This window comes from Pantherophis guttatus, chromosome 1 (genome assembly GCF_059756535.1).
Source record: "Pantherophis guttatus breed Tessera chromosome 1, ASM5975653v1, whole genome shotgun sequence".
Classification (NCBI taxonomy): Eukaryota; Metazoa; Chordata; class Lepidosauria; order Squamata; family Colubridae; genus Pantherophis; species Pantherophis guttatus.
Genome location: NC_142063.1, coordinates 205,756,926 through 205,772,149, shown reverse-complemented (window position 1 = coordinate 205,772,149; position 15,224 = coordinate 205,756,926). Strand labels below are relative to the sequence as shown.

The 15,224-nt window shown below is 37.4% G+C and overlaps 1 protein-coding gene across 1 annotated transcript; it reads right to left on the bottom strand.

Annotated features, from left to right (window-relative positions):
- Positions 1-7,947: 7,947 nt before the first annotated feature.
- Positions 7,948-9,207, bottom strand: LOC148116739 (uncharacterized). The gene has a single exon (XM_087888625.1). It carries the CDS (start codon positions 9,205-9,207, stop codon positions 7,948-7,950), a length of 1,260 nt encoding a protein of 419 aa, XP_087744751.1.
- Between the last annotated feature and the right edge of the window lie 6,017 nt (positions 9,208-15,224).

The window sequence follows — 15,224 nt, the reverse complement described above, 5'->3', positions numbered from 1 at the left end:
AGTTCCATTTTCTTGTAGGGTTCTAATTTGTGTTGGTCTCATTTACTTTTCAAAATATGGTTCCCCTAACATGTCATTCAAAGGCCAAATGGAGCTCTTGGCCTAAGAATGTTGTTCACTCATTTCTTAAAACAACTAACTGTACTTTTTATGTTCTTGCTCATTTACTTAGCTAGTTTCTCATTACTTGCCTTAACTTTGGGACTATGGAGTGCAGGTCAGTACCTTTCCTCCCAATGATTCTAAGGTTATTCAAACAATAACCTCAGGATTGTATCAATAAACCAATTGTAAGTAACCTCCAAACTAATTGATTAACTTCAGTAGAACATTGTATGAATTTTGAACCAGTGAATTGAAAAAAAATTGATGTGATTTACAAGGATAATATTTCTGTTTTAGCAATGTACTAAGGTAGCTCTGGACCCATAAGCATATCATACCTACTAATTACTTTCTCCAAGCTCTCTTTATTGTCCACCATGTCATCAAGCCCTTTAGAAGCTAATCACTTAGTCTTTTCACTATTTTGTTAGCAGTTTCTTTTTTTATTCATTAGTCAGAAGGCCCACTGGGGAAAAAGTTTTATGATAGACTGTATTACAATGCAAACTGTATTATTCAATAAAAACAAAAGTATGAAGCTAAATGGGGTGAATTCAGCTCTCCCACTTGCTTGGAAAAGCTGTCTAGCACATGCTGAGACAATTCAAAAGCTTTCTGGTTTTAACTGTAGTTTTTAAACGAGCAGACATCAACATCTGATTACGTTTGAAATCATACAATTTCCCCCACTTGTTTGTCTACCAGCATTCCAACTAACCTCAGGGTAAACTAACTCTTAGTAGTCTAAAAAAAAAATTAAAATTTTAACCTTAAAAAAGGCTATTGTATTTTTCGGAGTATAAGACGCAGCTTAGTTTTGGGGAGGAAAATAGGGGAAAAAAATCTGCCTACCAGATATTCATCTGGCTTAGTCTTAGCGTCCTTAGAACCAGTGGTGGGATTCAAGTAATTTAACAACCGGTTCTCTGCCCTAATGATTTCTTCCAACAACCAGTTTGCCAAACTCCTCAGAAAGTTAACAACCGGTTCTCCCGGAGTGGTGCGAACTGGCTGAATCCCACCACTGACTAGAACTTATGGTTTGTAAGTTTGTAGTCTGGTGCCACTACACTAGACCAAACTGCGCCAAATTTGTTAACCCATTCATTCTCCAATGTACCTCATCCTGCTATTTGGGAAGAGTTACTTGCAAAGAAAGGAGCACTCAATGGTTATTCCTGAGCATGATTTGTTTATAGCAAAAGTTGAATATTCAATTATAGCAAAGTTTTATATCTGCTTATGATCATGTCAGAATATATGTGTGCTGTGTGTTATAATTGTGCTATAATTGTGTTATGCTATCAGCACTATGACTAGAAGGCAGAAAACAACAGTTTTAACTTTAGGACATTTTTCTGCTAAAGCAACCCAAAGTTCCTTCAACCTCGTGATCCACCAAGTAGGTGGCACCATTATGGTTGATAACCATGGTTCTTTTTTATAGTATGCTTGGAAGAAATGCAAAAATCCAAACATTAATGGTGTCCCAACTCAGTATTGAGAAATGCATATGAGGAGAGTTTGCTTTCAAACGGAGTCTGATTTCATCAGCATCTGCAATTGTATCTATTTACAGGGCTCTGTTAGATAGAGTATAGGAGAAAAAAATAGATGTGAAATTATGAAAAATATATTGGTATCTCCTTGCCTGTTATAAAACAATTCAATTGTCACAGCCCAAGTGTCCTATCAGCTTCTTTGAGCGTGCTATACATTTTGCAAATCAACAATCAACAAGCCAAGCAGCTTAATTGGGTTTTATCTACCACACACTCCCTTCCAACTGAAAAGAAAGTCTAGATTGTAACCTGACCCTTGGCTTCAAGTCAACGTATCATATTGCATTCCTAAGCAACATGGGAGATGGACTCTCAGAGCTCTTTGCTGTTGGCATTAGCCTACTAAATATTCTAATGTCATTTGGCTTCTTACTCTATTGTGTTTTAGTCTTCTTACATTCCTTTCTCTCTTTCTTCCTGCCACACAGTGGTAGCCAGTATAAACCCCAGACAATAGAAATGGATTGTCTCCTTCATGATATTGTTAGAGAACATGACCTGGTAATTTTGAAATGGTATCAAGAAGAGGGGGAAAAAAGAAAAAGAAAACCTGGAGACTTTTTAATTGACTTTAATGGCATTTGCAAAAGTGTTCCTCCTTAACCTATGCTGCATGGCTCACTCAGAGCACCATAAAAGCACTTTCCTTGACTTGTGTCATGATGTTTTTTTAACATTTTTGGTAATAATCAAATAATAATTGATTTTATATGAATGGGGGAAACATATACATAAAGATTCAGTTATGCATTCAGACGAATTGAATTAAATAAGTACTCCAGACTACTTTCCATGATCAATAGAAACAATTATTCTCTGAGATTACAGAAAATGGGGAAATACCATGTTAGGATAAAGTTGGATTCTTTCATTCTTAGCTAGATATTTATAAAGTTATCTCTATCTTCATCATCTCTATCACTGTCTCTTTTTATTGCATGGAGAAATTTAAACAAACAGACCTTCTCCCAATCAAAATAGGAAGGTGCACAATCAAGGAGGAACATTTCTAGTTAATTCCACTACTAATTTTTGTTCTAAGTGGACAACAGCCAAACATCTAGAGCAGGCCTGTCAAACTCCCGGGCTGGATGCATCACACTCTGGCCACACCAGTGAAGGGGAAAAAAAGTCCTGATACGCCATGTTATGCTGTCATGACGATGTGAGTTTGAAACCCCTGATCTAGAGATATCTCAATAAGACTATGAAAAACTTTGCTTATGACCTTTGAAAGGACGTCCACATGCAAAGCACAGAAATGAAAAAGGACAATAATAATGCTGTCCAGCTCTTTAATTCATTCTTCAGGTTTGAAAACAATGCAGAAAGGTGATCCGTTCAGAAGATGCTTTCCACAGCTCTCAATGGTGAATTCTCTTGCTTCTTTGTTTCTTCCATCAGGGTCCAGTGGACCTGTCACCTCAGTTGTATGACTATTACTGTATTTTTCAGACTATAAGACGCACCAGAGTATAAGATGCACCTTAGTTTTTGGGGAGGAAAATAAGAAAAAAGCTGATTGGTGGGTGGATCGGCCTCCTGGAATACTCCCAATCAGCTGTTCCCAGTGGTGAATTTTAGCAACAGGTTCGTTGGTTGTGAGCTGTGTGCCTTGCTTTTTTTTTTTTTCTGCCTCTGAAAGCCTCTGAAACAGAAAGCCTTTTTTTCTGAAGCTTCTTTCAGAGGCTTTTATTCTGAAGGAATAAAATCTATCTGTACTCTGTTCAATCTCCTTTCTTTGGTATTGGTATGTAGATTCCGATCTGTTGGTTATTGTGTCATTCTTCAGATTTGTTAGCATAGTTTGGTTAGAACCTTTACTGATTCTTTTTTTTTTGTTGTTGTTGTTGCTTGCCATATTATTTTAGATAAAAGCCTTTCAGAGGCTTTTTTCCTGAAGCTTCTTTCAGCTTCTGAAATCTCTGTTTACGAGGCTGGGCAGGGCTACATTCAGAGCATAAGATGCACCCAGATTTTCACCCTCTTTTTGGGGGGGGAAAGGTGCATTTTTTTATTATTATTAAAAAGTTTTTAAAAATTTTACAAATGTTTTCCCATCCCACCTCCCACCTCCGTCTCCAACCCTCCCCCCCCCCGACTTCCCAGAGCAAAATACAGGGTATAGCATTTAACAATCATATACTAACATATGCTAACTATCTATAGACTCCTATCTCCCACTTGTACTTTTAACTCCCCTTTTACATGACTAAATTTAAATACTTTCTAAAGACTCTTTATTCATTCATAAAATATTTGAAACTTTTTAATCCCATATTTGTTTTGAATATAGTCAATCCATCTTCTCCATTCCAAAATATATCTTTCATTTGAGTGGTCCTTCAAATACGCTGAAATTTTGGCCATCTCTGCTAAGTTCATTACTTTTAGTGTCTATTCTTCAATAGTAGGCAAATCTTCCTTCTTCCAATACTGCACCACCAAAAGTCTTGCTGCGGTTATTAAATTTAAAATCAAATTAGTCTCTATAACCATACAATCTGTAATTATACCCAGCAAAAACAGCTGTGGAGTAAACTTTATCTTTTTTTTAAGGATGTTTTGCATAATCCACCATATTTTTATCCAGAATGCTTTGATTTTTTTACATGTCCACCATATATGATAATACGTGGCTTCATCACACTCACATCTCCAACACTTAGATTGTAAACTTGGATACATGCAAGCTAACTTTTTAGGATCTAAGTGCCATCTAGAAAACATTTTATAAAAATTTTCTCTCATATTTTGAGCTTGCGTAAATTTTACATTTCTAACCCATATTTTTTCCCACGTTTCCATCATTATTGGTTCCTCAATATTTTGTGCCCATTTTATCATACAATCTTTAACTAACTCCATTTCTGAATCTATTTCTATCAATGTATTATACAACCTTTTTATATGCATTTGACTCTGGTCTCTGATTTGTTTTACCAAGTTTTCATCCATTTGCATGATACCAATTTTCTGATCCTCTTTCCATCTAGCTTGTAACTGTCCATACTGAAACCAAGTTTGAATTATCCTTTCTTCTTTTAGTACATTCAAAGACTTTAACTGTAATATACCTCTTTCCATATTGAGAAGCTCTTTATATGTAATCACATCTTGTTTTTGTTCTACATTTATATTCTCTATCACATGTCTGGGTACTGCCCATATAGGTATCTTATCATTTAATTTGTATTGATACTTTCTCCAGACACGCAATAAAGCATTCCTTAATATATGGCTTTTAAAAATCTTATCCACCTTCTTGTCATATAATAAATAAGCATGCCAACCATATAACAAATAATATCCCTCAATATTCAAAATTCTTCCTTCTGTTAAATTAATCCAGTCACTAATTGCTGATAGGGCAGCTGCTTCGTAATATAATCTTAAATTGGGCATTTTGAGACCTCCTCTTTCATGTATATCTTGCATTATCTTTAATTTTATTCTCGGCCTTTTCCCTGCCCAAACAAAATTATTAATACCCTTCTGCCATTCCCCCAAATTTGCATCTTTTTAAAGTATTGGTATCATTTGAAAAAGAAATAAAAACTTAGGCAAAACATTCCTTTTTATTGCTGCTATTCTTCCCAACAGAGACAATTGTAGTTTTTTCCACTTGTCCATCTCTTTCTGTATTTTTTGCCATAACGGTTCATAATTATACTTATATAATTTCACATTTGAAGTTGTAATACAAACCCCTAAATATTTAACCATTTTTACTATTTCAAATCCTGTTACTCTTTCTAATTCTTCTTTTTGATTTGTAGTCATATTTTTAGTTATTATCTTTATTTTCCCTATATTTATTTTAAAACCTGACACTTGACCATATTGATTAACTATATCCATTAAACCTATAGCTGATTGCAGTGATTGGGTTAAAGTTACAACCAAGTCACCTGCAAATGCTCGTAGTCTGTAATCATAATGCCTAATTTTAATTCCCTTTATTTTATCTGACTCCCGTATTTTGTTCAGCAAAAATTCCAAAGTCAAAAAAAACAATAATGGGGACAGGGGACACCCCTGTCTTGTTCCTTTTTCAATTTTGAAGGTTTCTGTTAAGCTACCATTAATTATTATTTGTGCTGTTTGTTCCTGGTATATTGCCTTAAAAGATTGTGTAAAATACTCTCCAAACTGCATCTTTTGTATTATTTTCAGTAAAAAATGCCAATTCAATAGATCAAATGCTTTCTCCGCATCCAGAAATATAAGCACTGCAGGGACTTGGTTGTTCTTCCCCAAATACTCCAGTACATTAACAATTTGCTTTACATTGCTTTTCATCTGTCTCCCATTTATAAATCCAGATTAATCATTGTGAATCATTTGTTGCATAACTAACATTAACATATTTGCTAATATTTTGGCAAAAATCTTATAATCTGTATTAAGTAGCGATATAGGCCTATAGTTTTTTGGCTGACTATGATCTTGGTCCTCCTTCGGGATCAAAGAAATAAAGGCTGTTCTCCATGATGGGGGTACATTTCCTCCAAATTGTATTCTACTAAATAATTCCTTAAGTGGTTCCACCATTTCTAACTGCAAATTTTTATAATAAACAGCTGTCAATCTGTCTGTTCCAGGTGCCTTACAAACCTTTAACTGCTTAATTGCCAAGAAAATTTCCTCTGAAGTTATTGGTTGATTCAATTTTTCCCTTTGCTCATCTGTAAGTATAGGGATATTCTCCTTCTGTAGGTATCTATCTATTTCTATATCCTGAATTTTATCACTAGTATACAACCTCGTATAAAATTCTAGAAATGCTTTTTTAATCATATTTTGTTGATACACCTCTTTACCTTTATATTCTATTTTCTCTATAGTACGAGACTTTTGTTTTTTCCTTAACAAATATGCTAACCATCTACCTGGTTTATTTGCATTGCAAAAAGTATTGTGTTTAGTATATTGTAAATTAGTTGCTACCTGATCTGACATCAACATCTTAAACTGCCCTCGCAATAAGATAATTGCTTCTTTTATTTTCTTATCTGCTGGATTCAATATTTTGTTTTTTTTTTAATTTGATTTATATGCCGCCCTTCTCCGGAGACTCAGAGTGGCTTACAATGTGCTCAGCAATAGCCTTCATCCTTTTGTATATTTATACAAAGTCAGCTTATTGCCCCCACAACTGGGTCCTCAATTTACCTACCTTAGAAAGGATGGAAGGCTGAGTCAACCTTGAGCCTTGGTGAGATTCGAACCTGCAGTAATTGCAGGCAGCTGGTCTTAATAACCAGCTTAATAACAGGGTGCCTTAGACCACTGTACTACCAAGGCTCTTATTAATCATTATTAATATTAATGCCTGCTCTTTCTTTCTTATTTCCTCTTCTAATTCCTGTTTTTTCACCTGTCTACATCTATATGTATTATTCAAATATATTAAAACACCTCTCATGCTTTGCTTGCATCCCAAACCATTTCCATGGGTGTACCCTTATGCATATTCATAACAAAAAATTCTTTCATTAATTTTTTACATTCTTTCACATTTTCCTCATATCTAAATAGATTTTCATTTAACCGCCAAGACCTCCTGGAACCCTTTCCATATTCCAATTCCATCCAAACCGGACTATGGTTTGTTAAAATTCTTGGACATATCTTCATCTTCTTCACCCTAGAAAGAAAATCATTAGTAACTAATATGAAATCAATTCTGGAAAAGGATTGGTGCCTATCAGAGAAAAATGTAAAATCTTGTTCTTTAACGTTCCGTTCTTGCCAAATATCTCTCAACTCCATATCATCCATCATGTCAAAAAAGGATTTAGGCAGTCTAGCACGTGTTTGGATGTTTGACAAGAGCCCTTTCTTATCTTTTTGGGTATCCACTACTCCATTCCAGTCACCCAATAATATACACAATTTATAATTCCATTGTATTAATTTGGTATGCAAAAGCTTATAAAATTTCTCTTGTTGTTGATTAGGTGTGTATACTCCAATTAAAAGTATTTTCTTCCCTTCTATTAAAAGTTCAATTGCTATATATCTTCTTTGAGCATCTACTTCAATTGATTTAGCGATTAGGTCTTTCCTTAAATATATTACTATACCATTTTTCTTCTCTGGAGCAGATGCAACAAAGTGTGTTCCCAATCTTGCATTTATCAAATATTTTTGGTCTCTTGTTCTAATATGTGTTTCTTGCAAACAAATTACATCATATTTAAACTGTTTCAGATAATGAAATATTTTCTTTTTGTTCTGCGGTGAATTTAAGCGATTAACATTCCACATTAAGAATCTAATTGCCATTCTTGGCCCCCTGAAGCTTTTTGAGCGCCAGCTGAAAATCTTCATGGATTTTCTTCTTCGGCCTTGCTCCTCCCACTGCTTCTGTATTTGTAGTTTCTTGAATTATTATCTGAGTTTGCTGTGCCTTTAATTCTTGTTCTTTACGTTTGGCTGCTGCTCGAGTTTGTCTTTGATCCTTTGGTCCTTCTATTTTTTCAGATAATTCCAAAGCTTGAACAGTACCCGAAAGTTGCAATAAATCTTCTTGCGTAATCAAAGCCCCTCCTTGGGCTTGTGCCTGCATACCTTCCTTCTCCCCCTTTCTTGCCTCCTCTGCTTCTTTTCTTCTTCTAACTTCTGGGGATGGTGGGCATCCAGCCTTTAGTACATTGATGTAAAAATCTCTAGCCTTCCAAACTGTATTAAGACAATATCTTTCTCCTGAGTAATTCACCACTAATTCAGCTGGAACCTCCCATCTGTACTGCATCTGGCGTTTTCTGAGTTCTTCAACTAGAAATGCATAATCCTTTCTAGTTCTCAACATTTTGGGGGGAATTTCTTTCAGTACTAAAACCTCCTGTCCTGCCACTTGGAGTTTATTTTTGTAAGAAGCTTGTAAGATTTCATTTTGTATCCTCCTTGTAGTAAAGTAAATTACAATATCTCTTGGTAATTGTCTCTGTTTGGCAACCCATGAGTTAACACGATAGATTTTATCTGTTTGCCATTCAAATTCTGCCTTTGAGTCTCCAGTTAACTGTGCAAAAGCTTCTGCAAAAATCTCTCTCAGGTTCTCTTGATTATTTTCTCTCAGACCTCTTACTCTCAGGGCAAACTCCATCACTCCACATTGTATCATTGTAACTTCTGTGTCTGCCTTTTCCATCTTAGTTTGAACCTCGCCCATTTTATTCTCCAAATTCACATTAGACTGATTAATTTCTTCCACCCTTTCCTCCAACAATTCAACATGACCTGCCAGACCCTGAAGCACTAAAACAATGTCTTCTCTTATTTCTTTATTTCGAGTTTGGATTACTTCCTTAATTTCAGCCATCTCCTCAGACACGTCTTTAATTTTTTCCTCAAAAACAGATGTGATTTTTCCTTCTAGAACAGAGGCTTGCACCTTTAAAGCCTCCTGAAGGGCTTCTAGTGTCAATAATTGTGTATCCGCTGGGGCTAACAAAGATTGCAGTTTAGATGATTGAGCTGGTGATGCCCCAGCATTTTTAGTAACTCCAATTTTTATTTGCTTTGAGGCCATTTTTTAATTTTCAAATTGCACTTTTACAACAGCCAAATCAATAAGTCCAATAAGTCCAATTAATTCCCAATCCTTAGTAGATATTATAATTTGTTAAAAGTCAATACTGTATTCTTTAATCCTGAAGTCTTAATTCTTTTAAGCCAAGGTCCATTAATTTTAAATGGGGCTGTCAATGTTAACAAATACTTTCCTCTTAACTTTCATTTTCACACCCTTCTAGGGTTCCGGCACCTTTTCCTTTCCTCTTTGTTTTACAAAATAGCCTCAGAAGGAAGAAGTATAGATACAAAGTTAAAGTTCAGTACTTGTGATTCCTTTAACTCCTGTCTTTGCTCTGCCTGCTTTTGAATTCACTGTTAATTGTTGATTGCAGGGGTGGTCGCAGCATCTTGTTCTGCTTAAAAGCAGAAGAGTCCCAGATCTGGAGCTCTGTCAGGCTTCTAGGGAGCTCTCACCCTCCAAACTCCAGAATTATTCCTGGGGCTTTTGGGGAGCTCTACCTTCGCCCGGCTGCTCACCTCCCCCTCTTCTCCTGAGGGGAAAGTTTCCAAACTGCTAGACAGCAGATTTACGCTGTCTTGGCAGTTTTACGAGATCACGAGGCTGACGATCCCAAAGGAATGTCTTCCAACACCTGCGGTGCCACCGGAAGTCTTGAAAAGGTGCATCTTATACTTCGAAAAATACAGTATTTCTGTTACTTTGGCTAGAAGTAGAACTTGTGGAGCTCTTTATCAATTTCATGAACTTTAAAAAAAAATCAAAGGTTCATTGTTTCACTGGTCCTCTTGTGCGTCTATTCTGAAAAAAAATCTAATTGTTTGCTGGTCCTCTCCAACCAACTATTGCTTCCCCAAACTGTTGGTGGCATGCTGATTGCATATGTGGATGGGAACTGGGGCTTCTGTGTGCTGCATATCAAAGAGAAGATGGAGAAGAACTCTATATCCTGCTTGGGAACAGCCCCACAAACAACACCAGGGTTCAAGCTTTACATGAGCATGTTCCTTCCTTGGGAAATAGACATCCCCAGATGTCCATGGCTCAAGGTTTTGTGATGAGAGGGGAGGGGGCTTCTTGGGTGGCTGTATCTAGCAAGTGTTAGAACGATAGGCATTGTCTAGATTGAATGAAAGGACAACAAACAAACCACTCAACTGGGATTGTGCTGGCACAAATCAGAAAACATAACTTTGGAAGTAGAGCAGGAGATAATGGATTACCTGCATCCTAGATAAGGTAAGCTTAGCATCATCTATTCAAACCCTCTCAATGAATCTGCTGAAGCATATCCTGCATACAGAGGGTGTAGAACCATGATAGCAAACGTATGGCATACATGCCCAAAGTGGCATGCGGAGCCATGTCACCTGGCACGTGCGGTGTCGACTGTTCCTCTTCCCGGTTTCTGGCGTACATAATGATCAGCTGGCCGTTTTGCATGTAGCAGTGCGGGAAACTAGAAGAGCTGGTCTTCCATTTTCCTGCGTGAGCATGCGTGCCAGCCAGCTGATTGTCTCGTGCGCATGCATGCCAGAAACCCAAAAGAGTAGTTGGCTGAAACCGGAAGTTCAGTAGCTGAAACCGGAAGTTCCTTTTCAGGCACATGCATGCTCCCTGGGCAGCTCCTCTTTTGGGTTGCGGCCCAGATGCGCATGTGCGTGCGCACACTTCCTTTTCAGCACTCGGTGCCAAAAAGGTTCTCCATCACTGGTGTAGAAGAACCCCATAACCTCATTCAGGAGTTTCCTATGGAGGCAGAGAAGTATAGAGACCACTTTGGAAACTGCGGCAGATATATCTAAGAACTTTGGAAGATTTTTTTGGGCAACCCACCAGCTTCTCTTATGTGTCAAGTTTTTTTTTTTAATTTCCCCCAGAAATCAGTAGTAATAAATGAATAATAATGTTGCAATTCTATAGCGATTAATTATATACCAGGAATGGCAAGGTACATCTCCATTTCTAATGCAGAGTGTTACTTTAGGCAATTTCCCCTAAAAAAAAAGGGCTGTGTTTTTTAAAAAAACAAAAAACCTGCAGTCTTCTCCTTCCCAGTGTTATTTTCTGTTCAGCAGGAGAATCATGTCTCCCTTAACTCGTGATACATATGAATGGTCCAATCTCTTTGGATTCAGGCCCTTATTCATCTTAACTCTAAAGTGGAAAGGTTCATAAACGAGATAAAGAATTGTGTTGCTGCTCTCAAATGTGCTTTTCCCAAAAAGCGTTCCATAGAACTTTCAAGCGTGTTTAAGAGTGCCACACAGTTGCTCTAGGGAATGTATACATGATCGTCTTCTTTTCTTACTGTCAATCAGTTTATTATGTTTCAGATTTTCCTTGGGCACTGTAGATAAAAAAATGAGCTCTTAAGGAATAAATACATATGTATGATATTAAAAATTGATGCCCAAATACTGAGGCAGACTATTAAAAATGCACAGAGGGAGGGAGGAATCAGCATTACCGGCTCTCAAAGACAAATGGGTCATAGGAGTTGACAGTCTCAATAATTTCCATATAGTGCTAGGCTGGTACTGTATAGATTTCGTACCTCTCCTCAGCTCAGGAGGATTGCAAAATAGTGCAATGTGTGCCTTTATTCCAAACCACAAGGTTTTTCCCCTACACACACACCTGTCCGTTCACAATATTTAAACTTTGACATGTTTTTAAAATGCTGAAGCATCCTGGGTTTAACACGAGGCCTATTTATCTTCACACTAATTTCATGTCTGCCTAGTTTCAAAAGAATTTTTGGATCTATTTTTAATTAGCAAGGAGTATTGTGTATAATTACAGTGTTTTTTCTCTTTCCATCATGCTGTGCTGCCTGGAAAATATTGTGGAATCTTTCCATTTTTCAGGCTGGATGTTCAAATTCTTTCTTTTTTCTTCTTCTTTCCTTATCATTTGGATTTTTTTTTTGAATAAGCCAAGCTTATTCACATCTCCAATACAATGGGAGCAATATTCAGTGATCCAGCTCTAGCCGTATCCAGATGGAGTAAAATATCTGACATTATTTGCTCAATTTTCAATTTGCTTTTATCTGCTCAAACAGAGACGAGTCTTTGGGCTAAAAAAAAAAAAGAGAGAGAGAGAGAGAGGGAGAAGAGATTCTGCACACAATTCTGGTGTGCAGAATCCACTGGGAATGGAAATGGCAGGGAAACAGCATACTTTTTAATTTTTCTTCTAATGATTCCAAGAAAATGGAATATAACCTACCCAAGTTCTTGCAAGCTGATCTAAATGAGTTAAATGCAGACCTTGGATAGATGGCAATTATTATTCATAATTCTAGTCAGCATTGCATATTTGCTATGTGTTTCATTTTTAGATTAACCAGAGACTTAAACATAGATATTCTGATATAAGTTTTAAGGATTCTGCTACGTTACTCAGATTTAGCCACAGATGTTGCTCTGATGTGACAGGTAAGTTCTTGGCATTTCCCCAAATTCTTTAGTACTTTACAAGGCTGACTGTGTGAGCAAAGTGTGAGCAAAAGTAGATTTAATTCCTTCCCATGTCTGTGCCTTGGGGATTCTATTTTACATTTGAAGTTAGACGGTCAGCATTCAGAGCAATGGGTTGGAGAGTCAAAACAAATATTTCCATAAAAGATTTTGCTTCCAGGTGTCTTTAAGGCTGTGATTGAAGCAGTTTGTTTTTGTAGCTCTGAAAGGGGACATCAGCAGTGGGTTAGAGATACAAGCAGAGAGAAAGAAATGGTTTAGAAGAGAACAATATTCTGTATTGAATACTTAGTATTCACTAAGTATATGCCTGTATATTGTAAAGTCCATCAAGGAATATTTATATATTACAACATTGAAACTGTTGATAATTTAAACATATCTGTACTGATCTCTAAAAATTTCAGGCCAAAAATTGAACACAGGTCATGTGTACTCTTCCGCTTTGCCATGGAACCTTTTTCAGCATCAAATTCAGATTTATTAATTTTGATGCCTTGCAGATTGGTGAAAAGCCTATGCCCTATGGAGATACTCAGTCATCCAGATCATGGCTGTCCCAAAGGTGCTCTCTCAGGAGGCAACTGGACTTTCTTGTTTTTTCTTTGAAGGCGTTTCGCTTCTCATCCAAGAAGCTTCTTCAGCTCTGACTGGATGGTGGGGAATGGAAGGATTTATATTCCTTGGAGACAGCTGGTCATTTGCATCCTTTAAGAGAGGCCACTTGAAGATTTATCTGTGTACTCAGGGTCACCTGAGTAGTGCAAATGGGTGTGGAGCAGTGGTGGGATTCAAATAATTTAACAACCGGATCTCTGTCCTAATGATTTCTTCCAACAACCAGTTCACCAAACTGCTCAGAAAGTTAACCACAGGTTCTCCTGAAGTGGTGCGAACTGGCTGAATCCCACCACTGGTGTGGAGCCTTCTTGATTTTCTGTCCAGTGTCCCTTCACTGTTGAACACAGGTACAGGCTGTTGGGGATGAATCTGTGTTGTCTGCATCTCAAACTGAAGAGCAAATCGTTCCTGTAATCTGCAATTTTTTTCCGGAAATCTGTTATACTCCCACAACATTTGAAGGATGTTCATCCCAAAGTGAATAAATAAAAGTCTATGGATATTCTCAGTCATCCAGGTCATGGTTGTCCCAAAGGTGCTTTTTCAGGAGGCAAATGGACTTTTTTTTTTCTTTGAAGATATTTCACTTCTCACCCAAGAAGCTTCTTCAGATCTGACTGGATGGTGGGGAATGGAAGGATTTATATTCCTTGCAGACAGCTTGTCATTTGCATTTGTTAAGTGTCATTGAGGCCACTTGGAGGTTTATCTGTGTCCTCAGGGTCACCTGAGTAGTGCAAATGGGTTTGAAGCCAGATTGGTTGAAATTCAACACCTATGCCCAAAATTAAGCATGACCACGGCTGCGCTGGCTATATTGGTTTCAGATTGTGGGAAATGAAGTCTAGTACCATTTAGGAGGAGGCACCAAATGATGGAACGGTGACACATAGACAGTTTTATACTCAACTCCACTTATTCAACTTACTCTTGGTTCTACATGATATCTATCTATGACTTACCATTCTTCTATTTACAAATGTGTCTTCGCTGCTTCAGTTGAAAAGAGAGAGGGTGGGGGGGCTTACAAATGAAATATGGAGTTTACTACCACCTTTTTCGGATAGGTTTTTCAATTTCCCACTCCAGCTTACACTCTGGAATTCAGTCTGAGGCCTACCAAGGTCAGACAAGGTTGGACAAGCTCTTCCACCTTCTGTAGAGAGCCAGGGAGATGGCTATGAGGGAAATATTCTGACATTTTTTATTATTCATTAAAAAAAATAAGGGGTGGGGGCAGAAGTATTTCTTAGGAAAGAAGATAGTATTAGAAAGAGACTTGGGCTGATTCCTCTCCAATTCACTGAGATATAGCAATAGCAATAGCAATAGCAGTTAGACTTATATACCACTTCATAGTGCTTTACAGCCCTCTCTAAGCGGTTTACAGAGTCAGCATATTGCCCCCAACAATCTGAGTCCTCATTTTACCCACCTTGGAAGGATGGAAAGCTGAGTCAACCTTGAGCCTGGTGAAATTCAATCTGCCAAACTGGTGGCAGCCGTGATCAGCAGGAGTAGCCTGCAGTACTGCACTCTAATCACTGTGTCACTGGAGCTCTTTATAAGAAGGAAGGGGGAAAGATTAGATTTGTATTACTGTACAACAGCCTATTTCAATAAAGCTTAGTTCTAGTCTTTTGCTGGAGTCTGCTTCCTGATCTAGGCAACCTCAGAGGCCTGACGGTTTCTAAGGTAAATAAAAAATAAAGGTTAAAGCAATATAAATCAATAAAATACTGCTGTCTATATAAGTCATCAGGTGTTTTCACTCTGTTTGGTGGTTTGGTAGTTTAGATCTACAATCTCCAAATTCCAGTTTACTGGAAGTTAGCTCAATTACAATTTCATTTCATATGAGCCACGGTGGCGCAGTGGTTAGAGTGCAGTACTGCAGGCTACTTCTGT